The sequence below is a fragment of the Anopheles coluzzii genome, chromosome 2 (assembly GCF_943734685.1).
Source record: "Anopheles coluzzii chromosome 2, AcolN3, whole genome shotgun sequence".
In the NCBI taxonomy this organism is placed as follows: Eukaryota; Metazoa; Arthropoda; class Insecta; order Diptera; family Culicidae; genus Anopheles; species Anopheles coluzzii.
Genome location: NC_064670.1, coordinates 100,958,408 through 100,978,421, shown reverse-complemented (window position 1 = coordinate 100,978,421; position 20,014 = coordinate 100,958,408). Strand labels below are relative to the sequence as shown.

The 20,014-nt window shown below is 47.1% G+C and overlaps 1 protein-coding gene across 3 annotated transcripts; it reads left to right on the top strand.

Annotated features, from left to right (window-relative positions):
* The first annotated feature begins 9,210 nt into the window (after nucleotides 1-9,210).
* LOC120961639 (large proline-rich protein BAG6) lies at nucleotides 9,211-19,441 on the top strand. 3 transcript variants are annotated; one of them, XM_040385533.2, is made up of 12 exons: nucleotides 9,211-9,856; nucleotides 10,338-10,550; nucleotides 10,654-10,995; nucleotides 11,075-11,983; nucleotides 12,084-12,417; nucleotides 13,049-13,201; nucleotides 13,743-14,322; nucleotides 15,938-16,110; nucleotides 16,208-16,389; nucleotides 16,468-17,040; nucleotides 17,117-17,530; nucleotides 17,650-19,441. In XM_040385533.2, the coding sequence occupies exons 2-12, from the start codon at nucleotides 10,488-10,490 to the stop codon at nucleotides 18,112-18,114; spliced, it is 4,188 nt and encodes a 1,395-aa protein (XP_040241467.2). In that variant the 5' UTR covers nucleotides 9,211-9,856; nucleotides 10,338-10,487; the 3' UTR covers nucleotides 18,115-19,441. The 3 variants fall into 3 exon arrangements, with proteins under 3 accessions (XP_040241467.2, XP_040241466.2, XP_040241468.2); XM_040385532.2 differs by having other exon boundaries at nucleotides 12,081-12,417; XM_040385534.2 differs by lacking the exon at nucleotides 13,049-13,201 and having other exon boundaries at nucleotides 12,081-12,417.
* Nucleotides 19,442-20,014: the final 573 nt, after the last annotated feature.

The window sequence follows — 20,014 nt, the reverse complement described above, 5'->3', positions numbered from 1 at the left end:
CCGAGTGCGTCCTCCGTACAGTTAGGGGAAATTAATGAGAAAACAAAACAAAAGTGCTCCATCAGCGAAATTGGTCATTGTTTGTTGCTGTTTTTACCACTGTTTTGCTTTCCTGCCGCTTTTTCACCCATATCACATGTGTAATGTTAAATTGTTTTAGTTCTCACTGACTGTGCGATGTAAGTGTTTTCTTTTTTTTTTATTATTATTAATTTATCTTCCTATTTTCATTTTTCATTCTTACTCACTGGTTACTTTTGTGTTCTTTTTTTTCAGTTTGCTCTCTGTTACTCTGTTATTCCGTTGCGACGTGTGCATTTATCCTACAGCTGCCGCTGCTACATCCTTTTTCCCGCACACTCAGCCTGGCGAGTCCATCGTAATGGCGAATACAAAAACAAAAATAGGACAATTGTGCCTTTATCACCATTTGATGCGATTTGATTGCGTTTGGCCAGCAAAAACCAACCAGCGAGCGAAGTGAACAAAACTGTCACAAACACAATATAAGAAAGTAAAACGAAAGGGAAAGCGAAAACAGCAAGATTGAAAATTCACATAAAACACACAAAACAAAAAAGGGCAAAGTAAATGGAAGAAAACAAAAACATCTCAAACTTGTTAATTGAGTGCAAAATGCTTTACTAAAAAGCACAAACAAATTTGAAGGAGAAAAAAAAAGAGCTCTACACACTGCAAAAACAAGCAGACGAGAAGATTGTGGAAATGAAAGGGAGAAAAGGAGGAAACAAGAAAGATGCGAAAAACAAAAGCAAAAACACAGAATAACATACTTTTTCTACACAAATATTTTTGAAAGTCCCTTTTTTCCACCGTTGTTGAATTTTCATTCAAAAATTCCCCCAAACAAACAAACCAAAAAAAAAAAGGAAAAGGGAAGATGTGCCCAATAGTGCACAGTTTACAAACTCTATAGTACTACGAGGGCGCGCGCGCGCGAGAGAGACAAAGGAACTGATGTTTAAGAGAGAAGAAAAAAAACACGGCAAATAAGAACACGCTTTTATGCATGCACACTTGCCCTTTAAAAACAACAACCCAACACAACTGGTCATAACTGTCGAAATCGTTACAAATCTTCATGAAGCACGGGAAGAACGAAAAAGAGAACCCTGGCCCCCTGGCATTGAAACACGTTGAAACACTGAAACGATCGTACTGAAAAGCACAACCTTTTTTCCCATACTGTCAATCCAACCAGCCCCTCGATCATCGTTTGCTTATGATTTTGCCTCACTCTCACACAAATGTATTCACAAATCTAAACAAAAGAAGACGAAGACAAAACGCCCTATAATCACATACAAAAGCTACGTAACGTATATAATCACGTATAGTAGAAGTAATGAATGAAAGGAGAAGAGTAAAAAGAAAAACACACAAATTCAATCGAAAGATCTGTTACGCGGTAGGAGCTAAAGCAGAGCTTGGGGAGAGGTTAGTCAAATGCAGTGGAATATTATTATGCTTATTTATAGGACACACAAAAGAGAGAACGAGAGAGAGAGAGCACGAAAGAGAGAAGGGATGCACGTACGCTATGTGATAATATGTTTCATGCTGTGATACAGAGTAAATAGAGTCTCTTGCCCTGTTTGTCTCTTGTTTGCCTGCTACCATTACCACTACTACTAGCACACTACCATTCCCCACTGCTTAATGATCATTTTTAGTAGCAACTGAACCTATAATAACGTAAATTTTATTCCTTTTTTTTTGCTCTTAATCTTCTGATGATCCCAGCTCTAAGTCGATCAGTTATAATAATCATTAGCAAAATTAATACGAGAAAGATGACAGAGAAAAATAAGGGCGAAGCAAGAAAGCCCTATCACTCTGTCTCTCTCTACCTATCTATTGCACTATAAATTAACGTTGTTTTGAACACATCTATATCGAAATCGTTCTATCGTTAGTCACAGTTTATTAGCGTACATTTTACCCGACGAACAAAACAAAAATGACAAGACTGATCATACTACCCTAGCTAAACGTAGCTAATAATGATCACCTCCATGATCGCTTGCTGCTTGTTTTCCTCTACTAACTCAAATCACCAGGGCAGTTAGACTACATCTTTGCTTTTTCTTATCATTTGTTTCGTCCATTTATTTCCCCCTTAAAACCCCGGGGGGAGGGGTTCCCTATTGTGAATACTATTGCATACTTTTGTACAAAGTATATTACTGCCATCGATCGATCGTTACCGTTACCTTCTGGTGTGGTTTTCTTTCTGTTTTACCTTTCCCTTCCGCTGATTGGATTGTAGTATGAGCGTGAGGTTTTGTTTCGCCGTTAGTGCGACCGTTTCAGTGCAAAACACAGCAAAAAACATCGCATGATCATTCACACACTCTACTAAAACACTAAAATGTATACAAAATGTGGGAAAAAAGACGAAGAATAACCAAATGCGGCTGATGGGTGTTCCCTTATTGTGCGTCGTCGTGCGTGTAGTTGTTGTTGTTGATGTTGTTGGTGGCAGGCATTTGAATTTCAAAGTGGGGGGAAAGGGGGTGGTGTTGTGTAGGTGTGTAGTTGTTGCGTCGTCAAAACCACGTGTTACAAATAGAAAAGAGAAAAAATGCTGTGTGTGTGTGTTTGGTGTATTTAGAAGAGAATGGCTCGCACACAACGCACACTTTATAAATTCCCGAAAAAACAATATGATGAACAAGAGAAAAGAGAGAGAGAGAGAGAGAGAGAGAGAGAGAGAGAGAGAGAGAGAAAACACAGAAACAAATCCAAAACATTCTTCCACAGTTTGCGTTTCGCACACAAAAACTAGTGCAGCTCGCAAAAAAGTGCACGCGAGTTACTGATAGTACAGCGATAGTACTGAGACTTAGTAGTGGAGCTCTCTTCCAACGAACAAACAAACAAAAGCGCATAACATGGCGTGACAGGACACAGCATTTGATTTGATCGCAACCGCCAACAATCGTTTTGTTTTTGCTTGTGTTTGGGTGCTTCCACCACCACCACCACCACCACCATTCTTCACCCCAAACCAACTACCCAAACGAAGCAAAACGAAACAAACACAAACAAAAACTCTCTCTAGCACAGTGTGTAGTGAAAAAAAAAAAACGGAAAAGCACGAAACACGAACATAAACGGGAAGGCAGCGAAAGGGCAGCGAGTATTAGGTTGGCAGCCATTGGCGCACGGTTTCTTGCACGGTGATTTTTTCGAACCATTTTTACCTTTTACCTTTAAAAAAAAGGGATAAGACATACTCTGGAGGGAAAAGGAGATGGAAGATCACCCGGAATGGTTTAATGCAGGCCGCCAGGTTACAAATTTTCCACCACCCAACACAAACACAGCGGACAGCGCACGTAGGTAGTTTCTGTGTCTGAGTGTTTGTGACTGTCTGTGTGTGTGTGTAGGTGATCGAAGTAGATAGATAGTAGTAGGGCGCTCGGGGTGAAAAATCTGGTCACTCGATAGTAGGGGAAGGATTGTTTCATGACACCGCGCAGTAGCCGCTGACGTAGCAGTAGCAGCAGCAGCAGCAGGAGCAGCATGTAGAAGCAGCCGAAAGCAGAAGGTGTAGCAGTAGTAGTCGCTTTAGTCGATTTAGTCGATTTAGTCGAGATATCCTAGAGTCGAGCCCCGGAGCAGTGAAGATAGGCCGGGTACACGTGGAGTTTTTTGTGGTTTTTTGACTTTTTATTACCACACACACACATACAAACGCTCTAGAAGAGAACAGGGAGTAGAGAAAGAGAGGGAGAGAGAGAGAAAGAGAAAAATAGTGTAGTGCAAAGCGCCAGGTTAGACAAAAGCAGACAAACAAACAACACGTTCGGGTTCGCGTAGTATCGTGCTATTGTATCGTGTAGTGTGGTGTGGTGTGTGTGTGTGTGCGTATGTAGCCGTTGTCTTTAAGCGTGTGTTTGTAGTGTTGCAGTGAACGTGCGTTAGCGTGTAGGTAGAGGGAGTGTTTGCTAGGGTGTGTTAGTAGACAAAATACAGACGGCAAAACACAGAGACAAACCTGAGCAAACCTGTGCAATCCACCACGGTGCGAGAATGCGAATGAGATCAAACTGAAGTCTGAGTGTAGTCTGATGAAATGTTTTACTTGGTTGTAATTTTTCACTTCTTTGTTTGGTAGTCCACCACCACCACCATTGGCGGCCCTTTCACATGTGTAGTAGTGGTGTACCATGTTCATCAAAGTTCGTAGTAGGCCGTGGAGCTGGTGCGCACGAGTGTAGGAGCCGTTGTTGTTGAAGGGATTTTTGGAGTAGAGCGAACCGGAGAGCTCGGCGTTTGTTGATTGGTTTAGTTTTACATACATTTGGAATTAATATTATTGTACTAATTTTTACACTTCAAATTGAATGAAATGTGGTTCGTTTGTTGCTGTTATTTTTCATGAAAACAAACTTTTCTTTAAATTAAGAAAAACACACAAAATAACAAATAAATTGAAACAGAAAGAGGTGAAATGGAAGAGATAAAAGAAAGAGCTAAACTGAGAAAAAGAAGAATGAATGCAAGAGCATAAAAAGAAGAAAAAAAACAGATTGAATTGCAAAACAAAACAAAAAAACGAATGAAAGTAAATTGGACGACAGAATAGCAACAGTAGTAAACGAAAGACAACAAACAAGAAATGTAACTGAAGCACCGAGACACGAGCGCACCACGCGAATGAGGGAAGTAAACATGATGACGTGTAGAAAGCAAAAGCGCTTGGTAATGGGCTGAGTATGCACTAACCTCCGAAACTGGCGAAACTGTCGTTAGAATAGGAATAGAGAAAAAAAGGAAAAATGAAAAAACGAAACCAAATACACACACACACACATCCACGTGCGAATGTTCGGTATATTGGCTGAGTGAGTTTCGGCATTTTGTGCCAGCAAAGTAGTGAAAAGAGCGCGCGCGTGTTTATCGTTGTAAAAGGGGCGCCCAACACAAAAGCAAACCCAACACTCACCACCATCACAGCACAGGATTAAGAGTAGCTGATGGATGCAAAGCGAACAGGAGAAGCAAAAAAACACATGAAATGATCCCGCAAGCCGGCAGTGTAGGAGTAGTTTTACTTAGGATTAAGCAAAGAAGCAAAGTGAAAATGAAAAACAAAACTCTTAGCGCGTATTTATGTAGAGCCGGTGTAACGTATTACAGTAGTGTGTGTATGTGTGCGGAAAGGCACACTGGGGCCGTAGAAATGACGTCCCGATCCGGACGGAGGAGGAGAAGAGTCCGAAAGAGCCGATGGACAGCGTGGAAAGAGAGAGACAGTGGGCAAGATGGCGGTGTGATGTGGCTTAGGATTAATGAAATGAAATGAAATTTTTGCTAGTTTGTAAGAACATATTTAGGGTAAAAAATTGTTTAGAGTTTAAAAAAGAAAGGGAGCGCCTCACACAACGGCGGCAACCCGTGCGTAGCAAACACGCAACCTAAACACTTGCGATGCGCGCCACAGTAGTAGTAGTAGTAGTAGTAGAGAGGCGTGTGGATGATAGGCGAACGTTTGGAGTGCTTCCGGGTTCCGGTACTTGCGTTTGGCTTGCTCTGCTGGCGCAACAGCACGAGCACGAGCACACGTGGGAAGAGCCACAACAGTCTGTGTGTGTGTGTGTGTGTGCAATTGCTGTTAAGGTTAAGTTATACTTCCAATACCATCATTCCGCGCCCTACTACAGCTACACAGCTACCAGCTTGCGATTTACGCCATCATTTACGTCGCGTTCCTTAGAAGCCACCCCTGTTGGTCTAGTGGTCCTGCCTGTCTCTCTCTCTCTCTCTCACACACTCTTGTACTTGCCATACATTACTGCACGCTTTCACGGGGAAATGCAATTGAAACCGAGGAAAAGAAAGAAAGGAAATATTTAGCACCATAATGATGTCGGTGTGTGCATGTGTGTGTACGATAGGAAGAAAGTAAAAAAAAGGCTTACGGGGAAATTGAAGAAGAAACGAAACAGAATCTATCTATTTGTTGAACACCACCGCTTTTCCGCTTTTCCCTTCCGCTTTTCGTTTGTGTGTGCCTCTCTGTAAGCAGCAGCAGCAGCAGCAGCAAAAAACCCGAAAGCAAAATGTTATTATTAGCAATGCAAAACAAAAGTTAGGTGAAATTAAATGAGTAAACGAGCATGATTGAAATGAGACGATTTTAGGGGGGAGAAAATGAGAAAGAGAAAGGAAGACGGAGAGTAAGTTAGAAAGTAAACCGCTGCATTGAAGAAACAATGAAGAAATCAAGAGCAAGCCTCAACAATCGTAATTCTTCCTGCACAGATTCACAAACACAAACACACTCACAGATACAGACACGAGAAACACGAGCGCAAAGACGAGCGATACGCGATACGATAGTGCGCAGCACACAACAGCGCAAGTAAGGAAGGGGGAAGGAGGAGGAGTATAAACGAAATCAGGAATTTTTCATACCACAAAACGAAGTAAAACGCGACTCATGACACCTCAAACACACTGCAACTTCCGCTTAAATTTGTCCTATCAGGGTTTTTTTCCCCCAACATCAACGTTTGTTGCATGTTTTGCGCAAGCAGCACCACCACGTGTGTGTGACACATGGATGAGAAACACGTGCTACACGAAGATCGTACCGTGAACTGGCGGGACGAAAGAGAATTTAAATTTGACAGTAACGATACAGCATAAACACAGACACACACATACACACACTCACACATAATAATTACAATATATTAGAATGAAGAAAAATTTAAATGCGAACGGGGCTTCCACCTTCGGTTCTGTTTTTATACAAGATATGGCGGATTTTTCGATGGAGGCGCGCGCATTGGTGTGTTGAAAATGGATTAAAGAAGAGCGGGGGGAAAAACACATACCTACACACACACATATAAGAGAGCAAAAATAGTATCAAACACTCGGCTTTTGTTTGCTCTAAAAAGAAGAAGACGAAGAAGAAGAAGAAGAAGAAGAAGAAGAAGAAGAAGAAGAAGAAAATGAAGAAGAAAATGAAGAAGAAGAAGAAGACGAAGAAGAAGAAGAAGAAGAAGAAGAAGAAGAAGAAGCAAAAGAAGAAGAAGATAAAGAAGAAGAAGAAGAAGAAGAAGAAAAACATCCAATTGTGCTTTGGGCTGGAATGCTTTTGGTTTGCAGATCGTTACATTACACAGACAAACACATACATACAAACACACTCACATTAACTTCTAACGATCTTCTTGACTCACTTCCGGAAGCCGGATGTAAAAAGACGGAAACAAAAAAAAACTAAAACGATAGAAAAAGAAGAATAATTAATGTTTGCAGATTATGCTGCATGCTGCTTATATGTTGCGTCATTAAGAATTAACACATACAAACACACACTTACACTGAGAAAGGGAGAGAGAGAGAAAGAGAAGCAGAAAACTTATTTTTGGTCTTATTTTCAAGTCGCCTAGTGCGTAAGGATGTTAAATGAAAGTAGCAGTATAAATGAACAAAAAAAACACAAAGCATGATCATGTGTGTGTGTGTGTATGTGTGTGTGTGGATGCATGTTTGGTAGTTACACGTTGAAGGCTCACATGAAACCGGCGTAGGAATAAAATGCACTCTTGAAGAATACGAATACGAACATGCAAAACTGATTTACTGAGCAACCACTACACCGCTCAGCAGGCGGGAAACGGAAAAGAGAGACAGAAGAGAAATGCTTAAAAGCTCTCCAGCTAGAGGGAGACCGCAGTAACCCTGCCCGGCGAAGGAAGTAGCAGGCAGAAGCGAGATGTGCGATTCGTAGTGGCCGAGAATTCGAGAAAGTAGTAGTGAACACATACACAAACATACGTACACACACACACACACATACACACATGAAACACAAAAACACCTAAAAGTTAAGATGTTAGTTGCAGACACCGTGTCGAGAAAATGTAGAGTGCGGAACGGCCGCCGGCGAGATCACCGCGCCTACTGTTGTAAGCGCAGATAGAAGTAGTAGATTAAAATTGAGAAACGCAAAACAAGCAAACAAAAAACAACCAAAAACTGGTTTGAAAACCTCAACCTACCAAAAAAAAGAAAAGAAACACAAAACAAACAGACAAACAAATAAATGAAAATGCAATGACAAAACAACAAAGAAGCAAAAACACACTCACACACACACAAGAAATCGTAGTAGTAACAAAGAGAGACAAACAAAATGCAGAAACGTTGTAGCCTGTAAGGATTGATAATGGGATGTTGAAATCGAAAAAAGGGAAGAGAGCGCGAGAGAGAGAGCGTGAGTGGGAGAGGGAAGGACAGTTAAATGAAGATGAAAAATGAGAAAAAAAAGAACCTTTAGCTGCTAAGTGAAACGAAGAAACGCAAACAAAACAAAACAGATGAAACACAGAACGCAGAAAATGCACTCACACACTCACACACGTACACAAGATACAGAAATTTAGCTTTTAAGAGTAAAAACAACAAAAAAAATGAAACATGATGCTGAACAAAACAGAAACATGGAATGAGTAAATTTGCGGCACGGAATAAAAGGAGAAAGTAAATGGTCACATTGTTTGCGTGTTTCTTTTTTGCTCCAATGACGGTTTTTTTAATGTCATTGGTGTGCAGTGAACAACCCATACCCGTACAGTTCTTTCAGAACGTGAAATGCTTTCAGGAAAAACGCATAATAAATCCAAACGTGATAGTTTGATAGATTTGGAAGCGAACAGTAAGTATCTTTTTTAACAGTTCCAAATGAGTCCATCGACTTCCAGACTCTACATTTGTTTGCCTCGAAGTGGATAATACACATCATACAAATGTTGTCTAATCTAAAAGGGAAAACAAAGAGTTATGCTGAACTGAACACATTCCGCAGCACAACTAACTAACAGCTCAAAAGTCCGTTGCTCACATTTTGAAACGCAGAACCTTACAACAGCTCACCAGCCACTGGCTATAGTGCGTAGTTGAATGCTGCATACTATATTTTCTACATTTTACCAACTTTAATACTACTTTACAAAGATTGCAGTGCTTTCATTAAATATAATTAACCTTTTTCTATGATATTTCATCCAATAATTCACCCACAGCTAAAAACACAGCCAAATGCATCCTGCAAAACGAACGACGTTCAAACCTGTCATCCCGAGATTGCGCACCCCTGGACACAGCGCTGCTGCTGCTGTCAATTGCGAAACAAGAAGAGCAAGAAGAGGGGCCCTCGTCTGTCAAGCAACGACGTACCGAAGAAAAACGCGAACCGAGACGGTGCGAATGTATTTCGGGGAATATTCTCGACGAGCTAATATTTGGTGAATTCGGTGTAATTCTGCGCGTCCCGCACACGGCTCCACCACAGTGCCGCGCGTCCCTGCACGCACAGTGTTTTTGTCCAGTGAAACGGTCCGGTACGCGCGACCACGTAGGCTACTGCGGGGAAAAACCTACACGTACGTTTTCATCGTCTACGTCGCCGGAAACAATTGCTCGCACCCAACACACTCACACGGGAGGGAGCGCCCACCGTGGAATGTGTGTGTTTTTGGTGTCGCCACCGCCGCCGCCGTTGCCGTCTTCGCCGTGATCGATATTGGTCGCTTGCATTGCACGGGCCAAGCAGTGCCGTAGTGCCGTGTGTGTGTCCCATATGCTAGCCAGGCTTGCCACTCTCTATCGCCCCGGATAGCCGTGTTTTCCTCGAGCAACTTTGCAGCGAACAGGTCGGAGCATAGGGAGGCAAGAGGAGGAGAGTGCCTGTACAGCTGCCGTAGGAGAGCAGAAGAAGAAGAAAAAAAAACAAGGTTGACGCATACAAAAGTGTTGGAAAGGTGCGCTGGTGTGTGCTGGTGGCGTTCAGGTGTCAAAAGCATAAGGGGTACGTAAATGTTGCACGGTGGACGGGCGGATGATTCTAAGCTTTTTAGATGAGCAATTTACGCCTGCTTCGGTCTGCACTCCGGTCGGAAATCAAAGGTCACGGCGGGGGGAAGGAAGCGCACACTCACGCACCCGCCATTGGACCCTTCCAATGCTTAGCATCGTCATAACACACCAGCAGCAGCAGCAGCAGCAGTGCGCATTTGACGTATTTACGACCCCAACCGGATCTCACCGTTGACCGTGTGTGACTGGGCGGATGGAGCAATTGTGCTGGAGCTTTTGCACTGGTGCGCGTCATCCAAATTTTTGTCCCGAAAAGGGAATCGAACAACAGTAGGCTCTGCCCTTCCTCCCGGGGGCGTTTTTGCTTCCGTTGGTGACAGAAAGGCGATGGGAAATTGCTCGAGAAAAAGCATCATTAGCTAACGGGTTGTCAACATTTCATCAGAACTTTCACTCTCTTCATTTCTCTGCAGGGTGCGAAGGAAACGCGACACTAAATACAGAGAGAGGGAGAGAGAGGGTGAGAAATCGTGTGATCGTCGCCATCTGTGCTCGACACAGCCAGGGCAGGAGTTTTAGAGAAAACGGTTCCATCAACGCCACACAGAAAAATAGCTATCAAAATGATAAATTTAAAGGTGAAAACCCTCGACTCACAGAATCATGACTTTACGGTCGACGAAGAGGTAAGGGGAATATGCGGGAAAACAGAGCGACAGTTGCTCCTCTCAACACTGGGTTCATACTAGCGTTTCGCTCCCCCCCCCCCCCCTTTTCATCGCCTTCTAGATCTCCGTGCGTCAGTTTAAGGAACAGATCGCGGACAAGATCAGCGTGTCGGTGGAGCTGCAGCGGCTCATCTACTGCGGGCGCGTACTGTCCGACGATGTGCCGCTGAAGAACTACGATCTAAACGGCAAGGTGGTGCATCTGGTGCAGCGCCCGCCACCGTCGGCCCGCGGCACCAGCCTGAGCACGTCGGAGTCGGGCGGCCGGGATGAGGGTGCGCGTGCTTCGCGCCGCTCGCGAAGCAGCGACAACGCCTCCCGCACCATCTTTCCCAGCCTGGACGAGCTGAACACAATGTACTTCGGTTCGATGACGTCGATTCCACTGAACATGACCTCGACGGTAAGTAATCCAGTGAGGAAAAAATAACCCCCCTACAGTTGTGAAAATATTCACTGTTCCCACCTTCCTCTTCCCGCAGAACGTTACCCAGATCCCGTCGGTCGGTTCGTCGTCGACGCTGTGCAACAATCGCATCACCGTCGCCCGCCACATGCTCGACTGTGCGGACAGCATACTGAGCTATCTGGAGAATCCGGCCCGCGGGCTGAACTACAGCGCGATGGACTACCTGTCGCAGCAGACGATGGAATCGACCGTGTTCGAGGTGGGCATCTCGGCCGTCGGTGACGTGGACATCCCGCACAACCAGGTGCAGAGCTTCGTGAACGCGTTCCAGGGCGCGGTCAGCGCGGCGCTGCGCCAGAACGGCATGTCGAACGTGACGGTCCAGCAGCCGGACGGGCTGAACGGCTCGGTGCAGGTGTTCGGCACCGTGCCCGACTTTGCCGTGCTGACGCCGCCGAACACGAGCGCCACGGCCACGCCCGCCCACGAAGGTTCGGGTACGAGCTCGTCCGGTGGCGGAGGCGGCGGTAGCAGCAGCAGTAGCATCAGCAGCATCAGCAGCGGCGGCGGCGGCAGTTCGAGCAGCAGCTCGTCCTCGTCCTCCAGCTCGTCGGAAACGAGCGCCGAGAGCCGGCGCCAGGCCCGGTCGGGGCTGAACGCGCAGACGACGAGCACGCAGACGCTCGGCGAGGTGGTGCAGCAGATGCGCTCGGTCCAGCGGCGCATGGAACCGTTCCTGCAGCAGTACTACGACATCCTGCAGGACGATCCCGCGTTCGACGAGTCGGACACGGTCGGGCGGGAGAACGCGCAGCGCGTGTTCGATCGCGTGTCGGAAGCGATGCACTACATCTCGCACGCCCAGCACGCGATCAGCGACCTGATGCTGGACCTGCAGATGACCACGCCGCGCCACCTCTGCTGCCGGCCGATACTGGTCGAGCAGAACGCGTACGTCAGCTCCGGGATGGCCGCAATGCCGGTTAGTGTGCAAAGAAAGCATTTCACCGTGTCACTGTTGTTTAATTATCCTCTTTTTTCTCTTTTGCTCTCGTTCCCACACACACACACACACACAGCAGAACATCAATCTGGCCAACTTGCTGCGCAATCACATCAACGTGAATAACAACAACAATAACAACAACAACCCGGAAGTGGGCAACAACAATATACACGCGCAGCTGATCAACCTGGGCATCACAGCGCAGCCGACCTTCTTCGCTGCGGCCGGCGGTGGAACGGCTCCCGGTGCGACGGCTGGAGCCACTGCGACGGCGAACAACACGATGCGCCCGCCGTCGTCGGCCCCATCCGGTGGCGGCACCACGGCCGCACCGTCGACGACCGCGCCCAACGGAGCGGCAGCGGCGGCGGCAAACAACACCACGGCTCAGCCGCGGCCACCGAACCTAGGTCAGTCCCAAAGTAGACCACCAATGGCAGCCGTTGGTGGTGGTGTTAGTGGTGTTGGTGGTGGTGGTGGCGGAGGTGTGCGAGGTAGCGACAACATGGTCACCTCCGTGTTCATCCCGCTGTACGATCTCAACAGCGTCCGGCGGCTAGAGCATGTTCTCCAGGCGCAACCAGTACCGGTCGCAGGTTAGAATTTCCCCCCTTGTTGGTTTTTGGGGCTTTACTCCCGGTTACTACCACTACTCGGTTGATTGGTGTGTGTGTGTTTTTTTGGGTTCAATTGGAGTGCGTTTTATTCCAGTGACACTAACCCTTGAGCGTATTATTGCAATTACTCCTTCAATTGTGTTACTAACCAATGCTTAAGCGCTGTACAGAAACGTTTTTAACGTTTAACGTCTCCTCATGTGCATAAAACATGCTCTTACTACTTTCCCCCGTTTTAACAACATCTTGGGTAGGACCTCGAATGGTGATAACAACCGCTTTAGGGTCCCCACGGCAAAAAACACTAACCCAAATGTGTGTCTCATCCTCTCTTTCACGTTCACCCCTAACCCACACAATGACACTCACCCACACCCACACACACCTCCCACATCAACGCTCTTGTGTGCTTGCTCCGTTCTAGGTTGGCGCGACAATCCGGTCATCATTATGCGGGAGCTGCTGCACCCAAGGGCACCACGGACGGCCTCTGCCGATGGTCGCCTGCAACCGCCATCTGCAACGGCAGGCAGCAACACCCGCAATCGACCGACGGCCACAGCTACTACTACTAACTGTATGTTGTCGTTTTTTTTCTGTTTGTTACGTTTTTGTTCTAACACCACGTGTTGCTGCGCGAAGTAGGCGAAGGTGTGTGGCGGTGGCGGGGGTCGTAATTATTTTGCAACTTTCTCCAAAACACAAACATACCAACCGCTGGGGGAAAAGGTGTTTTGAACACAGTACAAATTAAAAAACGCTTTTTATGTGGCATGCGGTTATCCCTCTCGCCCTCCGCAAGCCCATTTTCAACATTTATTTTCACCAAGGTGGTTGGATATTTTAACGCGAGATTGAGTGTGTATGTGTGAGGGTTAATATGTGTTAATTGAAGCTTATTGATTGGTCCCCACAATGCTTTACCGCCTGCCTTTGAATCCCTTTTTCGGGATATTCAGCCATGGACTTGGTGTGGTTTGCAATAGCAAAGGCATTTCCCGGAAATAGCTTTCTATTGAAGAGTTATGCGAAATAATTAAAACCCCTTCCACCGGCTTCCTTCTACTATTTTGCACTAATTTGGCGTTTGTTTTACCTTTCTCTGCGCCTCTTTACAGCGGGCACAAACAACAACAACAGTGCCGGTGGAGCGCCGAACAATGCTGCAGCCGGAACTCCGAACAACGCGACCCAGAACGCCCAGATCCAGATGGCGCGTCTCATACAGGCGGTCGTCAATGCTGCCCCCATTCACACCGACATACACGTGCAGATCAATACGGCCGGTGGTGGTGCCGGTGGTAACACTGGCAGCGGAACCGCTACGGCTCCGCCTCCCACAAACAACACTGGCAGTCGGGGTGGTAGTACGGCCGGTGCGACCGCCGCCGCCGCCGCCACCTCCACGACGGCACAAACCACAAATACGGGCAGCAGCGGCAGCACGGCCGGCGGCACAACCAACGCATCGACGGCCACCGGCGGCGGCAACGGTCGTGGTGGGCCGGGCGGTGGAGGTGAGAATGTGGTCCACGTGTATCCACGCTTCGCCACCGTGACGCTGCCGACGACGTCCACGCAGACGCGATCTACCTCCCGCCCGCACGTGCACAGCATTCCGCCGTCCCATCTGGGCGGTGCCGGACAAATTCGCAACCTGCGACCGATGGCGGCCAGCATACTGAACACTTTCGATCGGTAAGTTCGGCACCCTATCCCTAAAACCATATTGCTTATGCATGTACAGTAGGTGACCGCTAACTGAGAGGTAAACAAGCTCCAGTTAACGAACAATGTTCGCTAACTGGAGTGACGTTTCTATGGATTGATTGTTTTGATTGGCGTTGACTGGAATAAACATACCAAATTTTTTTTTCATTTATGTTGATATAAAGCATAGTAATTCGTGTAATAACATAAATTAATAGCAAACGTAGGCAGAAGACCCTAAATTTGTTTGAAAAATGCACATTTGCGACAAATTTCTCTTCATGAGATTCCGGATGTTTCATGTTTTGACGTTTAAGTGTTCGTTAACTGAAAATCAATCCAGTTAGCGAACCTCCAGTTAAAAAGCACTCCAGTTAAAACACATCCAGTTAGCGGTCACCTACTGTATAGGATTTTTCGGGGGTTCTCATAGTTGTGGGACACTTTCTTGTCTCTTTCTTAAGTGAGGTGAACTTCATTTGATGGGAATTGGACTCTATGGCACCCCTTTTGGGCAAACTCGTTGGAGATTCCTATTGGATTAATCCAAAATGCATGCTTTAGAATCCGATTCCCATCACGAAATGTTCAATTCCCACAAGACAGAATCAATAAAGTTTCCCACAACTATTAGTGCAAAATGTCATGAGCATCACATGATGATCACCACCGAAAACAATGAACATATGTGTTGTAGTTTGATGTTCATTGCTGATAATACTCAATGAAAGTGCGTCATGACGTGCGAGTCCTTGAGTCAAACGCGATACTCTGACTTTTTTCTGGCTGTGAACAGTGTTGTCAAATGCCATTGTTCCAGTGACCAACACTCATGACTGAAACGAAGTTCAAGTCAGCTCTCACACAACTGTGATCATCAGGAGCGTGACTCAAACAGACCAATCACATGCTTGGTGACATTTTTTCAACTAACTCTCCCTATGATAATCAAGACATTCTTGGGACATGCTTGGCTAGTGGTCCCAAGCAACGAAATGAGCAAGCCTTCTCGCTCTGTCCGCTTTTAATGAGAACCGCTCGCACGCACCGCATATCTCCCGTGACTATTGTGATGATCACCGAAAGAAAATGTCACGACGACCAAGTGACTGACCAAGAGTTGGTTGCACAAAATGTCACCAAGCATGTGATGGTCGCGCACCGACAGTTTGAGTCTCACCTCTTATCATCACAGTAGAGCTCGTGATGCTGAAATTATTTGTCATGACTCTGTCAGTGATATTATGCAGATCAAAGCACATTAAAAAAAAGTCACGACAATGTGACTGATAAAGCGTTGATTGTTCAAATGTCACCAATCATGTATTGGTCACATCAATCATTTTGAGTATCACCTCTGGTCATCACAATTGAGTACGTGACGCTGACATGAATTTTGTTTCAGTTTCAAATGTTTTTTATGACATTTACAGTGACAATTTGCAGCACTGCCCACAACTATGAAAAACCCCTGTAATGACAAACACATGTGCACGGAAGACAAAAAAATTCTTACAGTGACACATCATCGTGGCTGTAAAATGAAATGCAGAGCACAAAATTAACCCTTTTAATTTTCTGTCATTTTCTTCTTCGTATGCAGGTTTTTGCCGTGCAACAGTCACCACATTCGTGACAATACCGGATCGAACGGGGATCGTTCGAGCGAGGGTACACCGAACCGTACCGGTTCCGGCGAGACGACGGCAAACACACCGAACGCGGCGCCACCGTCCACCGAAGGAGGATCGGACACTGTTCCGATGCAGGATGATGGTACTAGCCCGTTTATTACGCTATTACCCAATGACCGCAAAGCCATAAATTTGATTTGTTTCACTCTATCTCTCTCTCTCCTTCACAACACAAACAGTCCGTACGGCAGCTGCAGCGACCCGGGTGAACATGTTCGGTACGCAACTGACGATGGGCGATCTGCAGAATCTTGTACCGAACCCGAACACGCTGAACCGCATACGGGAACCGCTCCGTTCGTACGTGAACCGAGCGCTGTTTACGCCCGATCGTGAGGTAGACGAGCAAACTGTGCGTGAGGTAAGCCAACCGTGCAACCAGTCCAGGCTTATGGTCCCCTTGCCGGATGATTTACACTTATGTTTCTCATATTTCCAGGCCGGTGAAAGAATCATCAACAACGTGATGCCCATGCTGGTGCCGGTGGTGGACATCGAAAGCCCCGAGTTCGATACGCGTGCTTCGCTGGCCAACCTGATGCGCAGCACGTTCCCGTCGTTCATCAATCTGGTGCGGGAGGACAGCTCGTCCCAGTTTGGGGTGCGGTTGATGCGCCTGCTGCTCACGTTCCTGCGCCGCTCGTTCATGATACTGATCCGTGGGGTGGGCCGGGAGCGGTCGCTGATGGCCGTCTCGACGCTGGTCGCGTTTGCGCTTCGCCTCCACAACGTGCCGGAACCGGAGCGGCTCGTGCGGCTGCTGATTAGGCCCACGCTGGAGAACAACTTTGCCGCCGCCGCCCGGCACGACATGTTTGACATTCAGCAGTTTCTAGTCATCCGACAGCCGGCGCCAGAATCGGCCGCAGCCACGGGAGCAGCAGCAACAGGAGCAGCAGCAGCAGCAGCAGCAGCACCAGGCACAGCAACCACAGCCGATGGTTCCGAAAGCCTTTCGTCGTCTAGCATGTCTTCCAGCACTGGCACCTCCAGTGGCCAGCGGGAAGCTAGTGTAAGTGTTTAAGCATATGAGGTGGGTTATAAAAATGTCGCTTTTAACTGACGAAATTGTGGTGTAAATGTTACAGCCCATGGATGTCGATGAGGCGGAAACCATGTCCACGCCGGAGCTGGTGTCGGATATTGCCGAAATATCCATCTCCATCGAACCGCCGGCCATGAGCGTCGATCCCGCCGACTCGGTGCCGACCAGCAGTTCGCCGGACGCTGGCCCAGCTGCGAGTAACGACGGCGAACTGTCTGTCACTGGTGACCGAACGGCACAACCGGCAGAAGCACCAGCACAGGAAGTGCCGATCGTGACGTGCTCGCTGACGGGAACGGATCTAGATTTCGCCAATCGGCCCGTACCGCCACCCCGACCGCCCGGCGACGATGAGGAGCTGCCGACCGTCGAGTACGATGCCGAATCCTGGCATCGCCATTTCCCGTCCAACTGGTTGCCGATCATTACGCGCGATCTGGGCAGACAGCGGCGACAGGTAAGGGTGTTTGTTTGTGTGTTTGTCTCTCTCTCTCTCTCTCTCTCTCTCTCTCTCTCTCTCTCTCTCTCTCTCTATCTCTTTCCACGACTTATTCTTCTTCTTTCCCTTCCCCACAGAGTCCTCAGGCTCCGTTTTCCGACGCATACATTTCGGGACTGTCTTCAAAGCGCCGAAAGCTGCTGTCCGAAACGAAGCCAGCGAGCGACGTCCATTCGCTCATATCGGACGGCGTACGGCGCGCGTTCCTGGGCACGGGAATCGCTCCTTCCAGTGCGGTGATCGGTGCGAGCACCACCGCCGCAGCAGCAACATCCTCGGGCGCATCCGGTGGCAGCGGTACCGTCGGTGCCAGCACTAGTGCTGCCGGTGGTACTACCGGTGGTGGTGGTGGTGGTGGGAGCAGCGCCGCACCCACCCGGTTCCGCACACTGGACGAGCTGGCCAACAACATTGCCAACGATGGCGCCCTGCAGATGTCGTACTGCGAAGCGATGAAGGCGAGCATACGCGACCGGCTGGCGAAGGACACCGACTACGATGCCATGCGGTTCCCCAACTGTTCCAAGTACTTTGAAAAGTAGTAATACACACACACACACACACCGACTGGAACACGTGTCGACGTAGAGCGAGGGAATGAATGGATGCCGGCTGGAAGTGATGGGACATCAACATGTTTTATTTGAATTTAATTTAGTTACGGCTTTTTCGACGCCCTGGTGGGGGAGCTTATTTGTTGTGCGCCAACGGCTGTTCACGCGAAGGGGATTTGCGCCACCGTTTGCGCGTCGTCCTTAGAAGTCCATAATTTAAAGAAAAGCATGCTTTGGACGAACGACGGTTGCTACTAAACGCGAAAAAAGGGCGTTTGTGTGACGCGGGCTGCTCCGTTACGAACGTAGTGTTGTGCACCACTACTCCTCCCGCACGCGCACTAATACGGAACTTATCTAGCTAACACAAAATGGATTCAGATTAGAAGAAGAAGAAAAAAAGAGACAGCGATTTGGGGTGGGATGTAATGTGTAGGATTTAAAAGACACAAGGGACACGAGAAGCGAACCGGACCCGGACCGCCGCGAACAGCTTTAAGCAAGATGTGGTGTGGTGGTGGGTGTAGCCAGTGGAAAACGCTCACCCGACCATTCGGCCGCAGTCGTCGCATCGTTCCATCGTTCGTTTTCATCATTGGGGAAAAAAACAATCTTTGTACAGTTTTGCGATAAGGGAAGGGATGGGATAAAGGAAAATAGAATTGATACCCGGAGAGAAGAAATCAGCCCACTCCAGCCCACCACCAACCAGAGTTAATTATGTGATTTTATGCCAACCCTCCCCCGCACACACACACACATTTAGGAATGTAAATTCGCAAAAGAGCCAGCAGAGCATTCAACGATTCCTTGCAAGAAACTGAGGTAGAGATGGGGACGGGGGATCGTTTTCAATCTTCTAATACAACTGGCCTTTTCCCCCAGCGGGGAAACGCATTCTTCGTTCCTTGCATTACACAGCAAACAACAACAACAGCTTCTTTTTGTCTCCTTTTCAATTTTTGTTTGTTTGTTCCCTTTCGTTTTGTCCGCTGTGGTTTCAGCTTGCCGTTTCCTGAGTTTCTTTTGTTCGTTTGTTTGTGTTTAGTGTTTTGTACTTGTTCTCCCTCCTCTCCCCCCCCCCCCCCCTGACCGCGTGTGCAATGTGTAGGGTGTGTTTACTTTTTTCTTCTTTCTGCTAGGGTTCCGTGCAGCAAACGGAAGTTACGGTGTGAAACGGTTTGGGACGGGAAAGAATTGGAATTGGACAACAACACAAAAAAAAAACAGAAGAAACATACACTTTATAACCTACTCAAAATCTAATAGGAAGTTATAACAAATAAATAAAGCCTAGAGGAAAAGATAGCGCAAACTGATAGCGACTGGCGACGGGGGAGAATCATCAATGATGACAGTTTTGCTGTATGTGTGCGGAAATGATGCCAAAACACACCTGCCACCTGGGTGCGTTTAATGGAAGTCGATGTTGAAGAGGATGAATTTCCAGGGCGCTTCGCCCTCATCGAAGTGTGCTGTGCAGTCTCAATCAGGCTTTCAATTGGAGATGGATTCTGGAATCTTAGGATGTAGGTAGCGGAACTTGGGGCAAGTGTGCCACCTTAAGCATTTCAAGTTATAACTCATTAAAACATGTTTTTCAAGAGCCGATTTAAATCTCATAACCATTTTACATCTATTTCCTCACTTATAAATGAGCTTCACTTGAAAAAAGTGCAAACAAAACAGTTTTTGAAGCGTTTTAAAAAGGGTCCAAAAAGACGTTCTTTTTTGGGCTATGGGGCAAGAGTGCCACTCGTATGGGGCAAGACGGCCACCTGGTTAAAATAACCGTATTTCTTAGATAATAGGAAATAATTACGTTTGTACCACTAGTGTATGTATTCCTACATGTATTTAGTCACCAATGAACCCTTTTTGACCACCA

What these genes read in the sequence shown, in the direction of transcription:
- LOC120961639 (XM_040385532.2), top strand. Translation starts at nt 10,488, where the DNA reads ATGATAAATTTAAAGGTGAAAACCCTCGACTCACAGAATCATGACTTT. An exon ending in GCCGCGGCCACCGAACCTAG is followed by an intron (nt 12,418 to 13,048) that starts GTCAGTCCCAAA and finishes GCTCCGTTCTAG; the next exon opens with GTTGGCGCGACAATCCGGTC. An exon ending in GTGGCCAGCGGGAAGCTAGT is followed by an intron (nt 17,041 to 17,116) that starts GTAAGTGTTTAA and finishes TAAATGTTACAG; the next exon opens with CCCATGGATGTCGATGAGGC.